Source organism: Lepidochelys olivacea (assembly GCF_965140295.1).
Source record: "Lepidochelys olivacea isolate rLepOli2 genome assembly, chromosome: 5".
NCBI classification, from domain to species: domain Eukaryota; kingdom Metazoa; phylum Chordata; order Testudines; family Cheloniidae; genus Lepidochelys; species Lepidochelys olivacea.
In genome coordinates this window covers 21,114,891-21,138,626 of record NC_140415.1, presented here as the reverse complement: position 1 = coordinate 21,138,626, position 23,736 = coordinate 21,114,891, and the positions used below count along the sequence as shown (strand labels likewise).

At 39.4% G+C, this 23,736-nt stretch overlaps 1 protein-coding gene across 1 annotated transcript in view; it reads right to left on the bottom strand.

Moving 5' to 3' along the window:
* Positions 1-10,083: 10,083 nt before the first annotated feature.
* Positions 10,084-23,736, bottom strand: part of ONECUT2 (one cut homeobox 2) — a gene marked incomplete at its 5' end in the record, with an annotated part of 43,433 nt that continues 29,780 nt past the window's right edge. Inside the window, one exon of the mRNA XM_084627781.1 lies at positions 10,084-11,364. Coding sequence (XP_084483907.1) covers positions 11,078-11,364 — 287 coding nt within the window. The 3' untranslated portion in view covers positions 10,084-11,077. The remainder of the gene's footprint in view (positions 11,365-23,736) is intronic.

Here is a 23,736-nt window from a genome sequence, read left to right as displayed (position 1 = left end):
TTCACTCTGTAGCTACTTTATTTGTCTGGAAAACTCAGCTTACACTCAATTCAACATATCACCTCCACAAAGTTAAAAAAAAAGACATAAAATGGCATAATAAAATATACCTTAAATTTCATAATACAAGTACCTTGGCAAATCTTAGTAAGCTGGACCATCTACTGTTTGTTATAAACAGTAATGGACATTGTCATTGTCTCACATACCCCTTGTTTCCTTTGGACTGAAAAATTAATTTGAACTTAATGTATAGATATTATAATAACTGCATTAAGCAGGAATAGTTTGTGGATCTGTTAGCATGAGTTGAATTTACTGAAACAAATATTGATTCTGTTTATTGCGGAAGAACATATAAAGCTTTCTGGAAGATTAAACACTATTACAATCATTAACTGTCTTACAAAACCTATTTAAAATTCTTGTATCCATTATCATCTTTGGCAGATAAATAAGGGGAAAAAATAAACAGACTATATTACAAAGCTTCCATTATCACAATCTACTTCATAAGGCCAAATAAAAATATGTTTCTTTGCACTAATGAAAGCACATCTCCAATATATTCTTAATGCCAGATAATATAAACACTGTATTGATGTTAAATTTAGATGTTGTGTATAGTAGACTGCCGCTTTTATACCTTCTGTTTCCTAAATTGCACTCTCCTACGCAAAGTAAAGTGTATTTAGCAGTTGATTTGGCTTTACGTTTAGCATGATCAATGAGTTAGGTTTATGTAAAAGTTTGCAAGTGGGTGAGTGAACCCAAATATAAAAAACACTAAATTTGCCAAAAACTAGTTTTTGTGCATTCTTGAAGGGTGGATTAGTTTAGGATATAGAGAGAATTTTAAATTGGGTACAAAGTATTTTATTAAATACTAACCGTAAACTGAGGGCAATGAGGGTTGGGTGTGTCCCAAAGGGACTGAACAAAAAAGAGCTTCAGTATTTTTTCAGTAAGATTCAAATAAAGCCAATGTATGCACTTCAGACGAGAGAGAGACGTGAAATACAGTTGCATAGGCAAGACAGATGGGAGGGGATTCTAACTATCTTTTTTAGACTGAATCACTGAAGCAGTCTGAATTGTTGTTCTACGTTAGATCGGCTAATACTGAAATTTTTGGTTCATGCTGAGTGCTGACATTATAAAATACAAGAAGAAACCAAGCACAAAAGGAATCAGAATGGTTATTCCCAGCAAGATCAGTGGAAGAAGTCTGGAATTTTTATGAAGCTCCATAATATCTACATTTACATTTGAGGGTATTACATGTTATGTCTAAGCTTTCCGCCATAAAGCCAAAATAACTCCTTTTATTTTTGGAAAAATGCACAGTAGACTCAATTTTGACTAAGATGTATTTTGAAATGACCCACTCATAAATTAAATTTATTGGCAACGGGGAACTGCCAATTGGTCAAACTTTGCTTTGAATAAAATTTCTTGTTTTATAATTGGAATCCAATTTGATTTTGTTTTTTCTTAAACATGGCCTGATCAGGATAGAGTTGAATAGTGATGTAACTTCTCATATAAACAAGTATTTCAACTGCATGAGGCAGAACTGTGCATGTTTTCACAGTTTAAATGTATACACAATTGTTCCACAACTGCTAACAGATAACAGGCTCCCATGCATAAATTCCATTAAACCAAAGGTTAAGGTCTATTTCTGAACGGAAAAAAAAAATTTGCAATTAAGAACCACAATGCATCACACTGCTAAACTTTTTTTGCCTCATGCATACAAATTATAGCACTGATTGGCAGTTGCTAATTAGAATACTACACTGTAACACAGAACAATTAGTTGTTCAGACCAAGTAGCACAAATGTAGAAAATAATCATTTTTTTTTCAACAGAGCAAATTAACACAGATTGTTTCTTCAGCAAAATATGAAACTGTAAACTTTGGGCTCATTCTGCAACTTTCCCCAATCCAGAATAAATAAAAAATCCAAAGGGAAAAAAGACGGACGTACATTATTTTAGCGCACCTTTTTTGTCTATTACAAAAGCACAACCTAAAACGTATAAAGCTTTTTTTTTCTTTAAATCACAGTTACCAAAAAGAAACAGTGAATAATTTATTACATACGCTATAATAACATTACTCTAAACACTATTATCTATGAGGTATATCTGAGAAAATTCGGTAAGGAATTGCGCGGTCTGCGTTGCCAACATGCCCAGTTTTATATTAAAGCTTTGGAACCGTGAAGAAATAGAAAAGGAGGAGGAGGAGGAGGAAGAAGAAGAAGAAGCAGCAGAAGAAGAAGAACCTTTGGTATTTTTACAAATATTGTTCTTTGTGGGGTTGCATTGCAAAGCACCACAGTACAATAAGCCCACCAGGTACGATATGGCGGCCCAGTTGAAGCTGAGGTATTCACAGGAAGAATTTAAAAAAGCACAGAGAGGTCTAGACTGGCAAAATCGTTGCTTTGGTTCAAGGAAGGCACTCGTCCCGTGGTAATGTCACACTTTGCAAGTGAAGCATGAGTCTGGTAAGGAATGCAATTGCTGTAGGGGATCCTGCCAATTCGGACTATTTTCTGTGTTCAAACGGTCAATGGTCTTAGATGTATGCTGGGAGGTAAAAGGGGGTGGTATAGTATGGAAGATTTCACTTAACACAAGGAATATATCATCTCCTCCATACCTAGAAGGAATCCTGAGAATTATTATAGCTCCATGTAGAAGGTGGACAGATAGATAAGAAACAGATATCAAAAGCACACGTATCAAGCCACTGTCTTTTCCAAGAAAGAAAAGACTTGTTATTTTTGGGGGGGAAGGAAGGGGGAAGCAAGTTTAATACGAAAATGGAGCTTTTGGGTTGAGCTGATGATGAAAATAATTTGAATCAAAAATGCACTGCTGATGCAAACACCTTATTATAAAGCTCAAATATCACTATAATATATGCAAGTGCATTAGACTATTACACAGTTTTATGTCCCTGATCCTAGCAGACATATCTGCCTGAGTGGAGTCCCACTGAACCCAGTGAGCGTCTGCATGGGTACAATCCTTGTTACAGAACCAGGGCCTTTGTATCTTTGCAAGGCTGGCTTCTCCTTCGATTGAGGAGTTTTCTGTGTCACTGGGAGCAGGAGCAGGCCCTAGCTTCTACAGGCCAGAGAGCGAACTCAGTTACTCTTGTGTAACTGAACTCAGAGTCTGGATTTACTTCTCTACAAATCTTCTGCGTATGTTGGCACAATCTTGCTCTCTTTACTCAGGCAAAACTCCCATTGAAGTCGATGGGATTGTGCAGGGTCCAAGTGAATGCAGAATTGGGGCCCTCTATGTCTAAACCTATTTGATATAAACCTGTGAAGTGTTAAACACTGTATACAGAAAGTAAACCATGCTGATGCATGGATTTTAATAGTCATTCGATCATATAACAGGCTAAAAGAAACAAGCACAAAAGGGCACTATTTATTCCCTGATGACAAAAATAGGCAAACAACTGTTAAGTAATCACTTAGAAGCATCTTACTAATGGAGCATAATGTGTCTTCATTTCTCTGCTAACCTGAGAAAAAATAATTAACTCAACAGATGAGAATGTGAAAAAATGCAATTGTAAAAAAAAAAAAAGAGAAAGCAGTCTTTGTTTCTCTCTTATCTAATATGTTGGTTAGCATCTCAGGGCTTGTTTCTGATCTCTGGTTCACTGGCGTAAAGTCACAGTAATTCCATGACTTCCTGGGAGATATCCAGATTACAGTGGGGCTCTTCAGATAAGACTCTGGTCCAGAGGATTTACTGTACTAGGTTTGACCTTTGCTTCACTGACATATGTCTACACTGCAATTGGGAAGTGTGATTGCAGCACATGTAGACATAACAAAAGCAGTGAATCTGTGGCACGCTCGACAGCTCTGCTCAATTACGTACCCAGCTGGCACCAGCCCATGCAGTCGACTGGGCTGCCCTGGCTTTGTTGCTATTGTTTTGTTACTCAAGCTAGCTTGAGGAAAGCTAGCTCGGGTATGTCTACACATGCTGTAATCACACCTCTTAACTGCAGTGTAAACATACCCTAATTAATCTGGTATTTTGCTTCTTGCAGCACCCAATGCCGGATGTTTTAGAGGAAGTAAAAAAAAAAAATCCCATAATGCACACAGTCAGATGCGCAACGCTTTACATAGGGCAGCAATTACTTCCTGACCTCTCTACCATCCACTAAAAATAGTGCTGTACTTCACAGAATCTGGCTTTACGTGAATTAGAGATATTTGTGTGAGTTTGCAGGATTGAGCCCCACGTATATCATTCCCACTGAAGTCAATGGAAGCCCTGTGTGCGGAGTATCTATTAAATCATGCAATGAGCAGAGACAAGTACCTTCTTAACTGTGTGGCTTTCTCCTGATACTGCACTTACATCTCTAAGGACCATCAATGGGAGTTTCGCTTGAATAAGGACTACAGGATCAGACCCATAACATTGTTAAACAGAGATAGAGACACTGGTCCAATTTTTGCCATGGATTCAAATGCAAAAACCCCAAATATTTCAGCTGGAGTTCTGCATTTGGCAAGATAACAGGATATAGATTTATTTTACCAAGGTAACAGTCAAAGAACAAAAATCAGATACCAACCCAGAGTTTGAATTTGACAGGTGGGAGAAGTAAAGTGGTTCTACCAGGCTTTGAACTTGCCTGACTTGGCCTTGGACATTTTTAGCTGGCAGGAATGAGTAAGACAAACACAGAAAATGCCCTCATCAGAATTAGCAGTCCCCCACTACAGGAATTTCTTTGGGGTATCTGAGTTGCAGCTGTACATTACTGTATGTAAGAGAGAAAGGTGAAAACTATAAAAGAGCACGAGCAAAATGCAGACCGCACAGAGAAAGAAATCTTTGGTATCTTTGGTATCATCAACACGATTAAAATTACAAATGGAAAAAGTCAGTGAGGTAGCCTCTTTGGTTCTCACTAGAAATAGAAAGGTTTTTTCTTTATTTTTTTCTTTGTTTTTCCTCTTTCCCCCCCCCCCCCACACGCAGAGTTCATTCTTGGAAGCAGCTAGTTTAAGGGTTTCTCTGTTTTTGCTTGTCGTTATATTCTCTCCCCCCCACCCCCAGCTTAAGTTTTTAGAAGCCACAAAGTTCAGGCAAAGTATCTCAGTGTCTTTTTTCTATTGTTTCTGAATGCACAGTTATAGGTTGAATATTCATTGCTTGTCCACAAAATTCACTCTGTTGTTCTGACAGCAAAAAAACTGTAGTGCTTTAAGTTGTTTTAAATAAAAAATATAAAACTATACAAGGGCATCTTCCGCAGATGCTGAATAAGTTAAATAAATAAGGTATATTGGGAAGGCTTCATGTGTCATAATAATTAAAGGTACGTCCCACTTTCTAATGAGATGGGAAGGGGGATTAACTTAAATAATTTAATTATTGATATTTAAACAATTTAAATCGATTAAAAGAAGAAATAAAACTTAAAAATCCCTTTTTAACCTGTTATTTTCCCGTCTGTAACAGAACTTGGCTGCTTTATGAAGCAATACTAACCTTAAAGTGTATATACTAATATAAGCATTGCATCTATGATGCGCTACAGTTCTAGAACTGATAAATACGTAAAATTAACTCAGATGACAAAGTAATCAGGAATGATTAAATTAAATAGTTACAAAAGATTATCACTTGAGCCTGTTCCTGCAGTCTGTAAGCAGGCAAAACTCCCACTGAAAATTAAAATAAAATGAAACCATATGGGGATTTAGCCTGAATAAAGACTTCAGGATTGGTCTGAGACTAATTTAAATAAATTACATCACTGATAGTTAATATATTGGGTCACAACCCAAAAGAGTCAGGAAAAAAATAAAATCATTCAAAGATTACCATTTTTTAAAACTTTTAAACAATAAAAATTCCCCTTAATAAATATAAATTAGGCCCAGTATAATCTATAAAGTTTTCCCATTTTTAAAAATACTCAGGTGTTGTGACAAGCAAGAAAAACATCAGATTTCCCCCCCCATAGCTAGCACAACTTTTCCAAAGCTATGTCATTACCATGTCTCCTTTTGGAAGAGGAGATTCCTATTCCCTTAAGTAGGTTTGAGCTTTGCTTTGCTGGTTTAGTCCTTCTCAGGTCTTTGGATTTAGCTTTAGTTAAGAGAGATCCAGAATAAAGCTATTCAACCGAAGTAATCAAGCACATTCTTTGTTCCTTCAGAGATGATTAAACAATATCCAAGGGTTCTTGAAAGTTGAATTCATCTTGGATGTGCCCATGATAGTGACTCCAAGTATATAGTAAAGAAGATGCTGGGATACTATTTTTACATTAGTTTTTTTTGCATCCGAACAAATAAACAAAAAAGATACAAGTTTTAGTCATATAGCTGTAGAGAGTTATAAACAGATGGCATATAAATGTAACACACACATTTTGGATTGTTTTTAGTATAAACAGGATATACTGTATATCATACATATGTATACGCATACCCACATATATATCTACAATCAGTTTATACTATTAACACTCATTTTCTGAGTTATACGCTACATAAAAAGCCTGCTACAGTTGACAATGAAATGGAAGACTTAATATGGGTTGATAAAATATATGGGAGTCAAAAATGCAGCAGTATTTTCATATGTCCATATCAAAATAATTTTGACAAATAGGCATATAATAGGAACATTGACATGGCCATGGCCTCAAAATGCAATCCTCTTTCAGGCAAAATCTTATACTACAATTTTGCTTGAGCAAAGGCCGCAGGGTTGGAACCCTAATCATAACAGCAAAATCAGGGAGCCACCACTGTTCAATCAATATATTGTTTCCAGTGTGTGATTGTTTTCCAGTAGTTTAAATTTAAAGATTGGAATTTGAGCCATTATTTTGTCTACCAAGCACATCTAAACATTTGTGGGGAATCAAAAATATCACATTTTATCTTAAGGATAATTTTGGTTTGTTAATAATTCAGTATGTAACCTGGATTGTTCTGGCTGCAGCTGCTGGCCTAGAGTCAAATAAAAAGAGACTTACACTCCTCCTTGAATAAAAATAGCTTTTTTTTCATTGCGTGGTTAACAGCTTTTGCATACCCCCATGAGATATGAAGCTTAGACACAAATTTCCTGGCCACGGTCTTTCCAGAGATAGTTGGGCATCTGCTGTATTTTTTATTGGTGAGATGAGACAAATAAAGCCTAAAAGGTGTTTAGATTTTAGACAATAAATTGTTCTATTTTGGTCTGAAACAATCAAGGACCTGATTCTGCTTCTGTCATGTTGCGTAGCAACATATGTCACAAGGTGTCCCATTGACATTCATAAGGCTGCTCACAGAATGCAATATTACTCAGCAAAGGTCAGGGTACTCGAATCTGGCCTCAAACAACGAGAAAGAGATGTGGCAGGAATTTCTAGAAAATTCACTGAGATTCAGTGCATATGAAGTAAAATGGTCTTTGAAGTTGTGAGAATTTACTCACTCACTTTTCTCCTTTTACTCGTTAAAAGTTCACAAATCACTCTAATTTTCAAGCATAAAACCTCATAAGGGAAACATGGCACTTTCCCCTTGATTATAAAGGAGACATTAAACAAAAGGCAGAACCCACCATCAGGTGGATGTGCTTAATGTTAGAAGGCCTTCTGTATGGAAAACTTACTTTGGCATGGACAGCTCATTTTGACCACATTCCTTAAATGATGGCTGAGATATTATTTTTTGTCAGACATACACATCAATTCACTGCACTCATCAGGAAAATTGACAGTAATTTAAAAGAGGTTAAGAAATGACATTTTGTGCTTTAACTAAAGTACTGTGTCCATCCCCTTATAGAACAGCGAAGGGTATATAACTTTATGGAATGGGATATGAGAAAAACAATAAGAAAAGCAGCATTGTATAATACTGCTAGAAAATGAACAACAGTATTGGGATGGCAAATTGCTAGTATGGTCAATGATCGTACTCAAGACACGTGTGGAGATCGGCCTTCTCAAACCAACCCTGATCTGAACACTACCTTCATGCCAAACTTTGAAGGTGAAGTTTAGATTTGGATCAAAGCTTCATAAGCTGGACCCTCTTTCTATTATGGGCCAAATCAAAACCTTAAACCCCAACACCTTGATTCTTTGGAAAAGTGTGAGTCCAGATCTGACTTTTGCTACTCAGTTCCATCTCTGATAATGAGGCTTCACTTGTTCTTTGGAGACTTTTGTATGACCAACCTTCTCTAGGAAAGAGTTATGTGGAAAGAATAATTTCCCCCCAAAGCTAGCATTTATCAGGTTAATTGCTGATACTGATTCCCGGGTAGCAATCTTGAATTTATTTCTAAGGAAAGGTCCTTAACTATCCTTCCGGTACAGAAACCTTTTCTGTTTTTCTTTCTTTTCTTAAAAAAAAAAAGTAAAATGTAGAAACCGATTATATTACTTTTATATGCAGTGTTAGCAGAAAAGAAGCCCTAAATCATGTGTAGAGATGAAGTTGAATTGAGACACTGGTTGCAACCCTCCTCAGATTCCCTCCTCCCCTGCACGTCCAAACTTTGAGGAAATTCAGATTTGGCCCTGGATCCAAATTTCATTATTTGGAAGTATAATGGTTCAAACCAAAACAATGAATGCAAACCACCTGAACTACTGGAAGCTCTGATCCAGTTTGAATTCTAGATCTGATCTTTGTGACTCAGGCTCATCTCTAGTGATAAGCGGTATTTACAACGAAGTATTTCAGTACCTATCTTGCGGGATTCATTTAAGGGGAAGAGGATCTGGGATGGCTGTTTAAAGCTCTGAACGTACAAGAGAACAATTCTACCTGTTAAAAACAAATAATATTCAACTGACATTTTCCCACATACTCTTATGGACAGAGAAGAGAGATTAGTTTAGTATCCCAACACCTTATACTTGGAGTCCATGGAATCCTTGAAAGATTCCATGTGGGGGGAGAAACAGAAAAAAAAAGTTAATAACCACCCTTTTTGTTGCTCAAAGAAACAGAACTGATTACCTTTACACAGATCAATGGTGCTATAAGCATTTTAGCCGTGCAAGAGGAGATAATGAACTGAAACAAAAGTTGTGAGAAATCCTCATCTTTGGTATTGTAGCTGTTGAGGTTTCGGTTGCTCTGTTCCTTGTTCTTTTGAAAAAACTGCATAGGCACAAATTAAAGACAATCTTCAACTTTAAGATTACTGAGTTGTCAGATGAAGCAGCACTCACATTGGCTTTACTTTGTTTTGATTTTTGTCAACCCTTTCTTTGAAATCTGCTTCCTAAAATGTCCAAGATGTCTGTCAAAACACAGTGTGTTGTGTTGTTTTTGTTTCCTGACGTGCTTCCTTGGTTTTTTATTTTATTTTATTTTATTAAAATGGAACAGTTTGTTGCAGAAGAAGTAGGTGCAGAAAAAGTTTCTTTGGTTTCGATTAAGTAGTACATAAAAAAGTCTCAAGTGTCTTTAAAGAATCGTTACAGCGTTTGGCTTGCTTTTGAACACTCAATTGGTGTTTCAAAAGGGGCCATTCACTGGTAAATATGCACATCAAGTGACTGTAACAATTTCAGTGATAAGGATTGTTTATGCTATTTGAAGACTACTCTAACTGCAGCTAGTATGGCCCTTTTAGCTCTGCTACTCCACTCACGACTTTGCTAATTTTGTCAGCATCCACTTTCTGCTCAATTGTACAGCAAACTAAAATGATAGAGTTATACTTTTTTTGGAGTTTGCAAGGCTTTCTGATTTCTAAAATAATCACAATACTGTGATGATGATGGAAATAAATGGCAAGTTCTAAATGTCTTTGGCTTGCAATATACTGCATCTTTGGTGTACTGTGTTCTCTTCAGGTTAAATTAACTGGTAATGGAGATGCGATAGATTTTGATGTCATATTTAAGTCATATGCAGCACATCTAAATGGTCAGTGACATCCTGAAAGTGGATGCTTTTTTTCTGCTAAGAAAATACCAAGGAACTCGAATACAGAATGCATCAATTAAAAAAAACCAAAAAAAAAAAAAAACCACCCCACCTAAATAGACTTCAGTAACAATGAAATGATGAGGAGAAACTAGATGCTAATAACTAAAAAAGACATATGAATGACCTAAAGAAATCTAGCTTTCTCAAAGTGTTGTGTTTGCTCCATGCACTGTAGCAGTTAAATTGACCTCCTGAGTGTGCATCTGCATTATGTACAAACACAGAATTTGTGACAAACAGCAAAATGTGCTTGAAGCTTGTGTGGTCACATACTTTTCATTAACAACTTCATAAATTAGAGTGTCTTGAAAGAACAGATGTAGCAAGTCCAGAACCATTCTATTTCTGTATCTATTGTCTTTGTGCTTGATACTTTGAGCTTAAGTGAACTGAATTTTAGTGATCCAAGACCATGTGAGTGTTCACTGATAAGTTTAAAAAATAAACCCAAAACATAAAATTGGATCCATTTTTTTCTGAAACATCTAACCAAAACAATGCCTGAGATTGCAAAACAGGTTCTTGGATTTTTCAATTTCCATCTTTTAAAATTTGTGCTCAGTTCTCATGTTGTCATGTTATGGGTGTGAGCTTTGGTATATTGTGGTGTGGCAAGCCTAAGCATTTGGAAAACAAAGTAGGTCAGACATGTTCGTACTTCTGTTTAGCTACCAACTCTGGGCAATCCTGCCGTACTCCTATCGCCTTCAATGCTGATCCACAGTGTAAGTCTTCACTGGCTCTCAGGAAAAATTGGTGTCATGAATGACCCACTTATATTTTGAATATGCTTAGCCTGTCTTGAATGTAATACTATACAGAAAGTGATTAATTTGTGATTTGCACCTTCTAAAACTGACTAAATAGCCATTAAAAAAAGGTGTCCTATGTTTACAGCTAGACTAGAATTACTTTCCAAGAGAATTGTGCTTTCAAATCACCAGTGAAGGGCCCCACTCAGAATCCATACTTTCTTTCTTTTCTTCCTTTTTTTTTCTCCTCCTTTTTTTATGGTTAAGTTGTGCCCAATTTAGATTCCTTTCTTCAATCATGCTTTGGTACAAGTGCTGGAGGCTGAAGAGGATCCCCCTGTACTCAAATCATCCTGCCATTTCTCTAGGCTGCGCCTCCTAGCGTTCATGAAGAAGTTACTGACAGTGGTAAGTTCCAAGCCCAGCTGTTGGGAGATGGTGATCTGCATTTCTTTGGATGGACGTTTGTTCTCTTTGAAGATGGCAAAAAGTGTTCTGCGCTGGAGATCGGTGAAAACCAGACGAGATTTCTTCTGGGAATTGTTCCGGTCTTTGTTCGGTTCTTGTTCTTTGCGTTTGCATGCTTGGATAACCAGAAAAGAGAGAGAGAGAGAGAAAGAATCAATGTTTGCAGAAGTACCAATAAACTGAGCAGGTGATACAGTGAAAACATTGATAAAACTGTACAGTGGATGTAAACTGTTAAACTTTATTGTGCAAATTGTAACGCTGTCAATAGCCACCGTTCTCAGGTTCATCTCTTAAGAATGCGAGTCACTGATATGCCTAGTGTGGGCAGTAAAACCAAAGAGATCAATGATCTGAATTAATACTGAGTAAACAATTAGTACTTGAAAAAGCTTTCTAGGAGGAATGCTATAGGGGTGACTTTGGTCCCAACCACAGCTAAAAGGCCTGATTTTTCAAAAATGACTAGTGATTTTGAGTCACTCCAATTCTAGGCGCTGAGCACCCATCCACTGAAAATTAGGCACCCTCAGGTGTCATCCAAAAATTAAGGCTCTCAAAAAAATCACTATCCTCTTTAAAAATTGTAGGCTTTTAGGTCTATTCCTGTTATAAACGGCCCCCTTTCAGAAACATAACTCCTCCATAAAATTCGCTTCATGATCTGAAATGTAGAATACAAAATTTCAGCCTAGAAAAGAAAATTCAAACTATATCTGCCTCACCCTTCCCACTAGCTAACAGAGAGTGTCACTGTTTTCAGATACTTTTTGCGTGCTCTTATAACACACAATAGGCTCAGATTTTATTTTGCAAACGAAATTGTGGAGGCTGTTAGTCCATTATGTCAATGGAACCATTTAGGAAGTGGATCTATGCACAGAAGAAATACAAAATGGAAATGACTACTATATGCATGCAGAGCATGTACTCCATGGGCATGTTGGGGCAAAGAGCCTTTTCTTAGGTCTAAAATTACATATGCACTCCAGTGAACTGCAAAAGGCACTGCAGTGGTGAGGTGAAGGTAAAAATCTGCTGTGTAAACGTACAGGAGAAGGTAGAGAGCTGAACCAGCATAATCCACCCCCCTTCTTACAAAGCTTCACCACACAGACACCATCCATCTGGAGCTCTGCGGATTGAAAGGATACGTCAGCATGGTAGCAGTTTGAATCTAGCAGACAGCCCTCCACACTATTATCTGCTAGCAAATCAACGTAATTTCCATGGGAAATTCCAGAGGGAGTGAATGCTGACAGTTCCAGCATTAATTCCTGCTGCAAACCTTGAAGAGGGAGTAGAAAGGCATGGACTCACCAAGGTTAGGAAGGGATGCTCACAGTTTAGCATGGAGAGGAGGCTGTCTGCACAAATCCCCTAAAAATCTATGGAACTTCCCCCTACAGACCTCAGGACATACGTCTGGATAGAGGACTATGTCCAACTCCTATGCCTTGAACTATGAAGTCTGGGCCAGATTTTTAATGGTATTTTGGTGCCTAAAAATGCAGATGGGGGCTTAGTGGGATTTTCAAAAGCACCTTAGTGTAAAATTCTGGCTCTCTGTGCTCTGCACTCAAATTTTCCCTAGCTTTCCTCTTCCTGTGTGTTGTCACGAGAGAGGATGGTTTGGCCCCAAATGCTGTCAGACACCTGTGTCGCTAACTAGAAATGTGGAAAAGTAGAGGAAGCATTCTAGAGGACAGGCCAGGACTAGGCCTCTGAAGAGCTGTGTTCCAGTCTCAGCTCTGCCACAGAGTTCTGTGTGCCCTTGGGCAAACCATTTAATCTCTCTGGGCCTCAGCTTCCCACTCTGTAGAATGGGGACAAGGAATACCTACTTAACAGTGGTGTTGGGAGACTTAGTTCATTAATGTTTCTAAGGCGCTTTGAGATCCTCGCCTTAGAGTGAAAGGAGTGAAAAGTGTTATTATTACTTTTTTACAAATTACTCATTCATACCATTTAAAGCTCTTATCGTAGATGCAAATCTGGAAGGGTTTACCCCAACTTTACCCCAAACTTCAGCCGAACTAAACCATTTTTTGAAATTTAGAACTGTCTGGATACTTTTCTCCACATCTCCTATTATTTGTCATTTTCATCCATATCTGCACCAGCTACAACCAGGAAAAGAGCTGCTGAAACATGCCAAGAGTTGTGGTGCTATTTATAGCCCAAATGGGGACAAGAAGTACCAGAAAGCTGTCAAGCATGTTTATTCTCTTGAGATTTCCAGGCACATTTTGCAGACTTGAGATGTTCCAATAAAGTTCAGCTAAGAATCAAAAGTCTTGATGTTTATCAGACCACGAACTAAACTTCTGGACCTTTTGAAATTCCTGCATTGCTACTGGGAAGGTGTAACATGAATGAGACATAGAGGTCAAGCCAGTCTTTTAATATTATTCAAATGGAAAGCAGACCTAAAGTTCAGCAATTTTATTTTCACTAGCCTAGCCCAAACTCCCCACAAAAACCAAAACCAAACCAACCAAACCCCAGAAATATCCAAACAAAAAAAACCTCCCAGTTCCCCACATCAAATTATAAATTCCTCAAATGATATGCAGATTGTATTATCCCATGTTAATTATTTAATATTAAAAACACAAAACCAAGAAAATTCAGTTAAAACTAAAACCCCTGTTTAAAAAGTACATTTAATGATGCAATATCCTTCTTATTTTTTTATTTGTGCTGTATGAGGTGATCTAGATGCAGAGCTTGCATTCTATGATGCTGAGCATTATGGAGAAACCCTAGATAGCTACCTTAGATAGAGAATTATCAGCATGCCCTTTAAAACCTTGATTCAATCAGTCTCAGAATAACATTTTTTGATCAACAACTTAAAAGGGCCATTGTCAAGGTCAGTAGGCCCGAAATGTCACTCACCTTTTCTTTTCCTCTGTCTGTCTGCAAACTCTACGCAATTCTTTCTGGCTTTGATCCTGCAAGGTGCTGAATACTCTGGCCCTGATCCACCAAAGCACTCAAACACATTCTTAGTTTTAAATAAATGACTAACCCCATGGAAAGCAATGAGGCTAATCACATTGCTAAAATTAAGCACATGCTTAAATACTTTGCTGGATTAGGACCAGAATGCTCAGCACCTTGCAAGATTGAGCTAGGTATGTCAGTTCAAACCTCCCCGTCAAAATCACAAATACTTCAATGATCTTCTTATGAAACAGGAAAGATCAAGCGTAGGTGCCCCAAATTCATGAACAACCCTACAATAGCAAATCAATTTGTGTGCGACAGAAGACAAAATTTTGTCATATGAAACCAGATTTCAGTTTCAAGCTTCCACGGATTACTGTAAATTGCAGTTAGAAGAAAAAAACATATGAGATAACCCCTTCATGGCATTTTTTGCTGTTGCTAAAAAATCCACATCAAGTATATGCACACTCGGGGGTAGAGTATCTGTGATAGCGTCCCATTTCATAACCCCCCCCCCCTTTTTTTTTTTTGCAAAATGGAATTGTTTTCCAACCAGCCCTATTAGGAATTAACATTTTCTTCCTAAATCACCATGCTCCACGCTCCACAAGGGACCTCTCTCCAACCTCCTAGCAACATGAGCAGAGACACCATTCCCAACTCCCCCTTCTATCTGTAACAGATAAACTGGTTATTTGATTCACACCCAGTAAAGAAACAGGTTTTATGGTTAATTTAAAATCCAACATAACCTGTCAATTATGGTATGAGACTCAACGAAACCCTATTTAGAGCTGGTTTGCTTGAAACTTGTCACAGGTTCTTCAGGCAAACTGATGTCCTCAGATTAATTTAAGGCTAGTGGGGTTGCACAGGTGTCGCTGAGGGCTCAATCTGAAGACAATGGGTGGCAGAGATGCGGCTGATGGCATAATTTGGACTGCATATTACAATGAATATGGAACTCCAGGAGGCTCTTTTTACAATGTCATTTGTTAGGGTGGATCAGCAGTTTAGCGACAAAATTCCATCAAAGGCCAAAGGGCCATAGCAGGCCCCAATTCAGTGGAATCAGTGTTTCCAATGTACTGGATAAGGCAACTGTGGACTGGGATAGCTGAGGAACTCCATATGACTAGCTCCATGCTTGCTATTCTTAGAGCAGAATACAGCGGGCCTTAGTATCAGGCTGAGGAGAGCTGGGGGGGCTGCTTCTCCTCTGATACCAGTTTTACAGTAGCAAAACTCCATTGACTTCAATAGTAAGTGAGAGGAGAAGGGGGGTGCCTAGGTGTCATGGCTCCTGTTTCAGCCTGGGGCTGGCTGCAGAATGGGCTGGATTCTGTCCACCACAACAGTGCATATAGGCTGTTCTGTATATACGTTCAGCCACCTCATGCATGGCCCATCCACAGCTCTCTGGATGGCCCATGATTGTTTGATGAAGCACAGGGTGATTACAGACGTGGGGCCCCATAGGAAAGCATTTAGAACTTCTTGTGCAGACTAAGATACTGCCTGTGACTAGTCTACGAGGCTTTCTAAAGGGAGTCAGTGAAGAACCTGCTTGTCCGGGCTGATTAGAGCGGGATGGAAGCAGCCTCCAAAGCATCTGACTCTTCTGACAGGCTAAACTCCCTCTGCAGCCTAAGTGAGGAATGGGGGAGCCTCCTAACAGGACCATGGTCAGCAACATAAATGGAAATGAACGTTCATGAACAAATCCAATTAAATATTGTCATGTGCACAAATGAGCTCCACAGCGCAATCCCAATTGTGCACTCAACTGAGCAATCAGGTGTACGATGTGCCCTATTCAAACAGGTGTAGGTCGATGCAACTCCATTAACTTCAATTGACTACAGTATACTGATGGTTCTGCAGCTCAAAACATCTCATAATCATAGAATCATAGAAGATTAGAGTTGGAAGAGACCTCAAGAGGTCATCTCGTCCAACCCCCTGCTCAAAGCAGGACCGATCCCCAACTAAATCATCCCAGCCAAGGCTTTGTCAAGCCTGGCCTTAAAAACCTCTAAGGATAGAGATTCCCCCACCTCCCTAGGTAACCCATTCCAGTGCTTCACCACCCTCCTAGTGAAATAGTGTTTCCTAATATCCAACCTAAACCTCCCCCACTGCAACTTAAGACCATTACTCCTTGTTCTATCATCTGCCACCACTGAGAACAGCTGAGCTCCATCCTCTTTGGAACCCCCTTTCAGGTAGTTGAAGGCTGCTATCAAATCCCCCCTCATTCTTCTTTTCTGCAGACTGAACAAGCCCAGTTCCCTCAGCCTCTCCTTGTAAGTCATGTGCCCCAGCCCCCTGATCATTTTTGTTGCTCTCCGCTGGATTCTCTCTCGAATTTTTCCACATCCTTTATGTAGTGGGGGCCCCAAAACTGGATGCAACACTCCATATGTGGCCTCACCAGTGCCTAATAGAGGGGAATAATCACTTCCCTCGATCTGCTGGCAATGCTCCTACTAATACAGCCCAATATGCCATTAGCCTTCTTGGCAACAAGGCCACACTGCTGACTCATATCCAGCTTCTCATCCACTGTAATCCCTAGGTCCTTTTCTGCAGAACTGCTGCTTAGCCAGTTGGTCCCCAGCCTGTAGCGGGGCATGGGATTCTTCCGTCCTAAGTGCAGGCCTTTGCACTTGTCATTGTTGAACCTCATCAGATTTCTTTTGGCCCAATCCTCCAATTTGTCTAGGTCATTCTAGACCCTATCCCTACCCTCTAGCATATCTACCTATTCACCCCCAGCTTAGTGTCATCTGTGAACATGCTGAGGGTGCAATCCATCCTATCATCCAGATCATTAATAAAGATGTTGAACAAAACCGGCCCCGAGACCGACCTTTGGGCCACTCCGCTTGATACAGGCTGACAACTAGACATCAAGCCGTTGATCACTACCCCTTGAGCTCGACAATCTAGCCAGCTTTCTATCCACCTTATAGTCCATTCATCCAATCTATACTTTTTTAACTTGCTGGCAAGAATACTGTGGGAGACCGTATCAAAAGCTTTGCTAAAGTCAAGATATATCACATCCACTGCTTTCCCCATATCCACAGAGCCAGTTATCTCATCATCAAAAGCAATCAGGTTGGTCAGTCTTGACCAATCCCGCCAGCAGACTCATATAAACTGAACTGCAGAGGTGACAGAATAGAAGTACTGAAGATAATAGGTGCTGGAACTAGGGGTGCTGCTGCACCCTCTGGCTTGAAGTGGTTTCCATTATACACAGGGTTTACAGTTTGGTTTACTGGCTCTCAGCACCCCTAATATACAAATTGTCCCAGTGCCCCTGTGCAGGATCCTACACAAGGGAGCCTGGGGTAAGGGAGTGTAATTACCTCACACTGAGCATTACCCATCTCAAGAAAAGAAAGGGAGGAAGCCACCCAAGAGGAATTCCATCCACGCCTGTCAGAATTCATGAGGGTGGGTGGGTCAACAGATCAATGACATCAAAGGCTGCTAATGGATCTTAAAAAGTTCAGTATAAATAGCTGATTTTTTATCCATTAGCAGGAGGAGAACTTCTAGCAGGAAAACCAATGTCATCTTCATAATGTGTCCAAGGCTAAAACTAGACTGATAGAGGTAACTGCACAAAATCCACATTTTAACATGCTTAGGTAACATGCTAAGACCAAAATATTCCTATTAGATAAGTGATTGGATTTGCAGATGTGCTGTTGGAGCTAACCTAACTTTAGGCACTTAAGTTTGAAAATTTAGCATCTCTGGAACTGGAAACAGGATCTGACTCATCTGCCTCCCTTCACACTGGATGGAAATGGGTGTAAACTAAATCGATGTTGATGGAGGTGCATCCACCTGCACCTATTGCAATAAGGCACAGCTGTGTGCCTGATTGCTCAGTTGGGTATATAGCTGAAATTGCACTGACAAGATCATTTCTGCACATCACCATATTTCTTTGGATTTGTGCAAGAAGGTGTGCACTTAATTGAATTAATTGGGCCTGATTTGTCTCTTACACCAGTTTTATACCAATGTAACACAATTAACTTCAGTGGAGTTACTCCTCTTTTACACTGAGTGTAAGGTCAGAGTCAGGCCCTTTGAAATGAAATTCTTTATCTCTACCTGTATTTTTGGATTAGATTGTAATTCAGAGTCACTATTGCCTCCCTGATTTTCCTCCCTTCCCTGCCCGCCCACTCCTGCCCACCTATGATGAATGAGGAATAGGCATGCAGGAGGCTGCTCTGACTCCCCATGCTGTGACCTGCAGCGCTCTTAGCCTATGCTGAGGAGTAAGGAAAGGAATGGTCACAATTCTGCCCTTACTTATGCCAGAGTTACAAGCTAGGTGTGGTAATATCTTTAATTGGACCAACTTCTGTTGGTGGAAGGGACAAGCTTTTGAGCTTCACAGAGCTCCTCATTATGCCAGAATGACAGCTGCCATGTCAAATGCGGGGACAATGAATGCAATACTCAGAGACTGTAAGTGGGAATTGCTTTTATGGCATAAGCATCAGAAAGAAAACTAGTGCACATGGCATGATTCCTTTTCATGCAACACACTGAGACTTCAGTGTAAGTCATAGTGGACCCATAACTGTATATGGATCCTACGCATGTCCAAAAGGAGAGATTAACTGTAAAATTAGGCAAAGTCAGGGCCACACTTGCTGTCCACCCTCCCGCTCCAGAGTTGACGGCATGTAAGAGATGCAGCACTTTTGTAGCAGGGATGGACTAGTGGCGAAAGGGTGCTCAAGGAGTGCCTCTCTGACAATCCACCAGTGGAGGACACTTTCCTGGAGCTTTTGAGTGCTAGGAGAAGACCTTACTAACAAGCCTGCTGGTGATCCATAGACCCTCAGGGTAAATTCTGCTGGTTTGAAGCCATGGTTTCTTAATCCTTTTTGCATATGCTGCAGCACATACCTGAGAGGGGACACATATATTTCCATTTCAGAGCAGAGGTAACATGCACTACACCATGCGTCCCCCTGGTCACAATGAGTCACCCTACTTTACCTCAGGAGGGTGGCTCTGAGACCTACAGCAAAGCCAATTCCCTTTGTCCTCCTCCAGTACGTGGCCACTATTAACAAAAGGCGGATTTTGTCCAGCATTTGGAAAGTGCTTTTGGCTGGAAAAGACCATTTAAATGTGTAATGTTATTATTATATTATTCTGGTACTAGAGATGGGCCTGAACCAACCCACCAGGTTATTATTATTTGTATTACAATAGTCAACAAAAGTTGGAGTCTCGTTGTGCTAGGTGCTGTACATATACAAAGCAAGAGACTGCCTTGCCTTGAAGAGCTTACACATTTAATAGACAAAAGAGAAGGGAAGTATGATTATTTCCATTTTCAGATGAGTAATGGAGGCACAGAGAGACTAAAGACCAGAATTTCAAAATGAGCTCAGCACCCACAGAGAGTGCCAGAATTTCAAAAGAGTTCAGCAAATGGAGTGTTGAGCTCATTTGAAAGCTTAGGTGTAAGTGTCACAGTGGTAGCTTCTGGGTCCTGAGCTCTTTTTGAAAATCTGGGCCCAGGTGTCTTGCACAAGGTCAAAAAGGAAGTTTCTAGCAAAGCCAGGAATTGAATCCTGATCTCTTGAGGCCTAGTGCTGTGCCTTACCACAAACCAGTCCTTTCTCTCAACAGCCATGCACTTTGGGCAAGTTCTGAGTGGGATTCAGTGCCCCACCTGAGCTTTCCCACTGGCCTCTTTTTCCATAACAGGACTAAACTATATCCCGATATCTAAACACCCCAAACCCTGGGAAAGTTTAGACCTGGATCCAGAATTTCATGACTCTGACTTAAAGGGATGAATCAGAACTCCTGATCCAAACACCCCCAAACTTTGGAAAAGCTTAGATTGGATCTGAACGGTATAGCTTGGGGGCCTTCTCTAATTATGACAACAAACAAAACAAAGCTCAAAGCTCTTTCTTCTATTTATGATAAAAATAAATGTCCCCTACCCTCATTTATCTAATTTCCATTATATTTCCCAGTCTTGTTTATTTCTCCACTGTCTTATTGTTTTACATCTCTGCTTTCCCCGGATTCTTTTTTGTATTATATTGTAACTTCTTCTTAGACTTGGTTTGGGAACTAATGACTTTTATTTTGATGGGGGAAGATTATGGAAATTATGGACTTATGGGACAGAAATAATTTTTCACACATTCCTTCCCCCTCTGCCCACCTCCAAATAACCAAGTCCTATTGAACTAACATATTTGGGGCAAGGGGTGGAGAGTAGAGTAAGAGGGGAAAAGTATGAAATTGATGGTGTTTTTTGTTTGTTTTGTTTTTGTGCACTGGGGAGCATATTCCAGTATTTAGTTCAGGAAATATCTCACGCATGATGAAGACTGGCCGAATTTTTTTGAACAAACCCCTTATTAAAATGTTGTCAGCATGTCACTGTCTCTATATGTGTGGCTGCAACCTGTTCTCGCCTGTTGCTTTTTATATTTTATAACTTGCCTTTCTTTTTCCATTCGTCATGTCATCTCACTAGCTAAATTTTTCATTAATTTTTATTTCAGGTTGATTTCTTTCTTCTATTCTTTCTCTCTCCACTTTCCAACTGGTTTTCTTCCTCCTTTCTTTCTTGCTCTCTCTCTCTATTTTCTCCATTCTTACTGTGCCTTCTCTCCATGTTTTTCTTTTCTCACCTCTTCTTTCCTTCCTCCTCTTAGTTTTGTCCCTTTTCTCTCCTTCTATCATCTGCCATCATTTTCTTCCTGGGCATCATGTGAAATTTTGCATGAATTATCTTGTGTGATATGGTACAAAACTATATTTTGTATGGCACATTTAATGCAAACCATATCACAAAACACTTTACACTATTTTTTTACATAAACACAACTTTTCCTGTGATATTACTTTGAAAACACAATGGCCCTGATTTTGATCTCACACTGGTTTTACACTGGTGTAATATGAAAGGTTTCAGTGGGTTACTCCTGATTCATACTGTTGTAAATCAAGGGAGAATCAGGCCCAATGAAAACAGAAGATTTCATTGTGATAATTTTGCTACAAGACAACCTTTTTCTCCAATCATCAGGTAGTCCAGAAAGGGAAAAAAGCATTCTGAAGTCTCGGACAGAGGTAAACATGCAATGACCTAATTCAGCCTTGGTGTAAGCTGGTGCAGCTACACTGGAGTAAATGGAGCCTTAGGACATGACTGGATTTCAGTCATGGACCAGATCTAAAGCACTAAAAGATGTCTGGAATTTGAGGGTGGAGAATGTATGATTTAAAAACCACTGGTTTCCCCGGCTAATGTGGTAAGGGCTCATAGGAGGAACCTGGTTTGCCATCTGTTCCCCCAGTGACCACTGAGCTTTCTCGTCCCCTCACCAAGACTTCTCCATGATCTCGACTCAACTTCTCCCAGTACTTCCCCACAGAGTTTCCATTTGTCTAATCTCCGGCCCACTCCTTAGTTCTCCTCCTGAGTATTCTCTTCCACACAAGTTCTGCCACCCATGAACTCCTTCCTTATTCCCTCTGGAGCTCTCTATAAACATACTTTCAAACTCATGCTCTTTCCCACTGAGGGGTCTCTTCTGTATCCCAAAGCTTTTATTCCACCCTTAAGCTACCAGATAATGCTATCCAAAATAACGTTTTATTATATGTCTGAGAGAAAAAGAAGGTTTTAATGTAGTCATACTGGATTTTTCCATACGGTATTTTACTAAGTTTTTTGTCTCAAATCCAATTCCATGATATGCCAATGAAAGGCAAGGAATATGATGCGCTCTTACATATTCACTGCAGTTTGTAATAGGTTTTGGGACATTGGGAGGACTATGATATTTTCTAACATCACTAATTTATGTCCAAAGACATTCTGTGTATTACAGTTATTGGTATCTAATAATAAATAATGCAAAGCTACGTGCTTCTCAATGCATTCAGTAAATACTTTCCTTGAACCGTTAAGTTTGCTCTTGAAAAGGAACCATAAAGGCAAATGTTTTCCTTGATGTGCATTTATCAGAAAGGAAAAATGGAGTGGGAACTCTCTTGTGAGATACAGTTATTGTCTAGGAAACTTGCCTACAGAGCGAGATTCATTTTTAAGGAGGGAGAGGAAGGAGCCATCTTGATTTTAGAAAAGTCTTGATTTTATGTACTGGAATTAATATTGAATGTTGTCTGTAAAAGACAATAGGTAGTTGGCAATAACTGTGAGCTTTAACTGTGGACATTTGGAGCAAGAAACACAGACGCATCTTTCTTTGCACTAGGCTGCACTGGAGAAAATAGGAGTTTCTATAGGAACACTTTGAAAAAGGGTCATAGCCTGACTCACCACTGTGTTACTCCAGTTTTACACATGCATAAAATCATTGACTTCAATGGAGCTACACTAGCATAAAATGGTAGCAGCACAGTGGTGAACCAGGCCTTCAACATTTTTCTGTAAAAGAAGGACTGTCCTTCCTAAATAAGGACAGTGGGTTTGATTTAAACAACAAAAAACTAAATAATGGGATCTGAAAGCAGCAGAACTTTTAAAAAAAATCACCAGAATTTAAAAAACCAAAGAGTTTGTCATGGTTGCTTTCTTATAATGTCACTTTAGATATGAAGGCGCTGGAATGCAGAATCAAAGTGGGAAGTCTGCAGTTCAATCTGAAAAGTGAGGCTGAGACAGGAGCAAATGGAGCCAGTCTATCAAGCTGTGCAGTTATGTATTTTTAATCAACCTTCATGGATTAAAAGATACATTTTTTCCACCATAGAGAGCCAGATTCTGATCTCAGTTACAGTGGTTACAATTTAGAATAATCTTCATAGTTACTCCAGCTTTTCACAGGTCTAACTGTATCAAAATTTGGCCGAAGACTCAGGTTCTGACACAGATGTCACTTGCACCACTGCAAACCCAGAGAAACTCTAGTGAAGTCAATGGAGTTAAACTGGTGTTAAACCCTGATCCAGCAAAGCACTTACACACAAGTTCCGATTTAATTCCATTGACTTCAGTGAGACGACTCACAGGCTAGAAGTGAAGCATGTGCTAAAGTGCTTTGCTGGATCTAGAACTCAGTGACAGCAAAATAAGGCTCTCATTTTTTCCTTTCTAACATATACAGCAGCTATTACATAGCTTTGCTCTGAATATATTACTTTTATATGTGAATTTAGTGTTCATGAAAGCTGCCTGAAGGATGAAGTCTTCTGTTTATCAACTGAACAGGTACAGTAACTCTGAACAACAGTACAAACTTCCCCTCATTGGACCTGACTTGGTGGGATGAAGTCTAGGAATGAGAGGGTAATTCTTGTTCCAGGCTCATTCCATCCTTGGTCTCTCTACAGAGCTTGCCAAAAAGACTGCCAGTTAGCATCATCTGCAGTGGTGATTTTGTGATGAGACACCTGTGTCCAGTAAATTTAGACTAAGACCACCAAGTCATTCCATCTGGGCCACTGGATGGCTTTAAGATGGTAATGACTTTTGGTCACTATCACC